The 3570-nt window shown below is 43.9% G+C and overlaps 1 protein-coding gene across 30 annotated transcripts in view; it reads right to left on the bottom strand.

Annotated features, from left to right (window-relative positions):
* LOC126394139 (uncharacterized) overlaps positions 1-3106 on the bottom strand; it is a 52529-nt gene extending 49423 nt beyond the window's left edge. For 27 of the 30 annotated variants that reach the window (XM_050050849.1, XM_050050906.1, XM_050050797.1 and 24 more), the window contains exon 1: positions 557-1311. In XM_050050849.1, the coding sequence (XP_049906806.1) occupies positions 557-907 (351 nt within the window). In that variant the 5' untranslated portion in view covers positions 908-1311. The other 3 variants (XM_050050927.1, XM_050050822.1, XM_050050964.1) reach the window with 3 other exon arrangements.
* Between the last annotated feature and the right edge of the window lie 464 nt (positions 3107-3570).

Below are 3570 nucleotides of genomic sequence, written 5' to 3'. Positions count from 1 at the left end.
ACAGGGCCATGTAGCTTTGGATTTTTTTCTTCCTCATTAATAAAACCCTTCATTTAAAAACTGCATTTTGTGTTTACTTGTGTTATCTTTGACTAATGTTTAAATTTGTTTGATGATCTGAAACATTTAAGTGTGGAAAACATGCAAAAAAGTAAGAAATCAGGAAGGGGGCAAACACTTTTTCACACCACTGTATTGTGAAACTGTATTGATTTTACATTCTAACAAATTCACGTTATTTTTTTCTTGTGTCATGCAAAATGCGCAAGAATTTGTTATTTTCTCATGTTAGTGATTAAGATATATTTCTTTTATCATGCAGTGGTTGGAATATTTACTATCAGATGATTAAGAAAGTCTTGGAGCATTATGTTTCTAGAAACAGCAGTATGTGCTGTGAAGTGACCCTCTAATAAACTGTGGCCAACTTTCTCCACACGGTTTGCATTTAGCTGTTCACTTCATCTACATCTATCAACAGCATCTCTCTGCTCTCGCCATAGTTGAACAGTTACCTACAAAACCATGTCTCTTACAGGTAAAACAAACTATTTACCTGTGCTGGGCTCCTGTCATCAGCTGGCAGGTATGTGCAGAGGTCCTCTTGCTGTCTTCCAGAGAATACAGTCGGAATGACGTTGGACTTGAGGATTTTTCGGGGCGTTGTTTTCATGAGTTCTGCCTGTATGTCCGGCTCGTAGTCTTCCGGTTTAAAATGTTGGCTGCAGACTCGTATATTGCCGTATTTACTCACTGGTGTGTTTTCGTCAAATTTGGGGCTCTGTATGGCCTTTAACCACTTTCTGCATCGCTCCGGGTCTCTGGTGGGCAGAGAGTGGAAGACGACTCCCCGGGACCTGGCCTTCTTGTAGCCCTTACAGCCCGGCACTGAGCACATCCCCGGCATCGTTACAGAAATGAAAAGTAACCACAGAGTAAAAGAAATAAGGGAATTATAGGTGAACGACTGACACCATTTCTGAGTTTGGTACAGTGACCGCTCAAGCTATTGGTGAACGTGACCGCTGGGCGTAAACTGTAAAGACGTTTGCATTCTGGGAAGCGTAGTACTCAAGTGTCAAAATACTGTACAGAGATACAGCAGCCTCGGCGACAGTTACAGCTAGCTAGCTCTGCTTTGTAAATTGTATATGAAAGTGGAAACAGACAGCTTTCCAACTTTGACCCCTTTCCAAAAGGTATTTCATGTTGGCGCAGCTGTCGCAAAGACAAACGGATCGTTTTCCGTTATCCACGGAGCCTAGCAACTGCCAACAACACATTACTGTTAATAAGAAGGCACGTCTGATTACTTACTGATCCAGCAGGAAGAAAGCCAGATGAATATCGCTTTTGAACCCTCTCAAGTTGCGGAGCTCTCTCCACCGGTTGAATGCCAGTCCGAGGTTCACTCTGGTTCTACCTCTGTTTTTATCACCCTCCCTCTTCGCCTGTTTTGCCTCCTCCGTCATCGGGGCTCTTTTTCTTCTGCGGGGTGCAGTTTTCACAGTTACTTCGGTCGTTCCACCGTCCGCCATTTTTGTATGTCTATAACAGTAACTGCTAAGAACTTTGGGGGAAGCTAACGATAGCTAGCCGGGAGCATGTTATTTTCCTGGGATGGTAGAAACACGACCCGCCCTACTCTGCCTTTCTCCCTCTGAATGGTCTATCTTGATGTTCTCAACCTCAAACCCACAACCTCTTGCCCAAACCGAACCAATCAAACCAACGAAGGCAACGACAACCAGCCAATCAGAGGCAGAACGGGGCGGGTCAGAAGTTGGCTCGCGGGAAAACAAAAGCCTCTTCCTGCTTTGGGTTGTGCAATGGTTGAAGCACTTGTGCGAGCTTTCATTTCCCCAGGAGATCAGTTCGTATCCGGTGACAGACAGACTTGCGTTCTGTAGCCAATATTTACAACATTTACTTCATAGTGATAAGTTAAAGTAAATAAATAAATGAATAAATAAAAATAAAAGTCGTCTATTTCCACTACTGGAAAATACAAAATAACAGGCTGTCCCATTTTCCTAACACACATTCGCACAAACTTTGGTCACGTGATGACAACAGAACCCGTCTCCATGACATCTGACTCCATCCACCCATAAAGGGTGTGTCCACAGTTACTGTTGCCAAGATATTTTGTCAAGTCCCCTTTTTCTGAGGTCAAAAAGGAACCTTTATGCTCCGAATTAAAAATATATAACAATGTTAAATGTATGTTAAAGGGTCAGTGTGTAAAATGGGTTGAAAACAGTGACATGTAGCGTTTAGATTCTAGATTGCAGCGCTCACTCGCTCGCCTGTGCTCACCCCTCCCGTCGGCAAAGTTACGGTGGCGTCCGAGGACCAAAACACTTTGTAAAAATGGCGTCGTCCACGACAGAGAGCAGCGTCTCTGCCGGTAACATATCCGAAGCAACGAGCAGTGAGGTGAAGATCTAAACCATATTACGATATGTTATAGGTTAACAGTGAGAGGTTAGGAGTGTTTTATTCCTACTTGTTTTGGTAACACGAGCAAACATTAGCGCAGTAATGCTAAATAAAGTCAGGGCACAGTGCGGCAAATAATCGTTAGGTTGGTAGGATAACCCTTAACGTTACATAGCCTATTATAATATGCGTTTGCAGTGATTTTCCACAGGAGACAGGGAGAGTAGGGAGAGGAGAGGAGGGAGAGGAGGAGGAAGACGAGGGAGAGGAAGAGGTGCAGGAAGGGCCAGGCGACGTGCCTCAGCCACGGAGAGGGCAGAGGAGGAGGGGAGGATGTTATGCCTGTTATGCCTTTGACATAAGACTAAATTTTTTTGTTTTACAGTAATTGCTCTACCTGAAGATGATGTAACGTTACGAACTCTCCTCCTCACTCCCTACTTGTCGAGTCTGACACGTAACGCTATTATACTACGTGCTGACAAATAGTAGCATTTACTTTAGTAGTTTACCTGTCCAGCAGAAAACATGCCACTTCAGCGTCGGATTGAAGCCCTTTGTCCTTCATGAACCCCCTCCATCGTTGAAAAACATCACCGATGTTTATTCTCTGCCGCCGCTTGTCCCGTTTTCTTTGCCCCTCTTGGCGTCTTCTTTTCCTCGCAGATGACAGTTCGGGTTCATTCTCTCCTGTTGCGTGGTAAATGTGGTCCATTCGCAAACTTTATAACTTAAAAAAAACTTTTCACTACTCTCTATCGACGAACTACTAACACTCTGCTGTTTCCTCCTCCTTCTTCCTTCCTTCCGCTGTCTTCGTTGGTTTATTTNGGGTCCATTCGCAAACTTTATAACTAAAAAAAACTTTTCACTACTCTCTATCGACGAACTACTAACAATCTGCTGTTTCCTCCTCCTTCTTCCTTCCTTCCGCTGTCTTCGTTGGTTTATTTATACACGCGAAACGCGTTCTCTGGCTGGCTGGATTGTCCGCTCGGGCTGCCGTACATACATTGCGGCGCAAGATGGCGACCTCTCAAGACAATAAAAACACTTTACCCTATTTTTGGTGTAAATCCAGAAGATGACCCTCAAACTAACAGCCAGTTTAAGGTTAATATTAAATAA

The sequence above is a fragment of the Epinephelus moara genome, chromosome 1, assembly GCF_006386435.1.
Source record: "Epinephelus moara isolate mb chromosome 1, YSFRI_EMoa_1.0, whole genome shotgun sequence".
In the NCBI taxonomy this organism is placed as follows: domain Eukaryota; kingdom Metazoa; phylum Chordata; class Actinopteri; order Perciformes; family Serranidae; genus Epinephelus; species Epinephelus moara.
The sequence above is the reverse complement of the archived record's forward strand: the minus strand, read 5'-3'. Positions and strand labels throughout refer to the sequence as shown.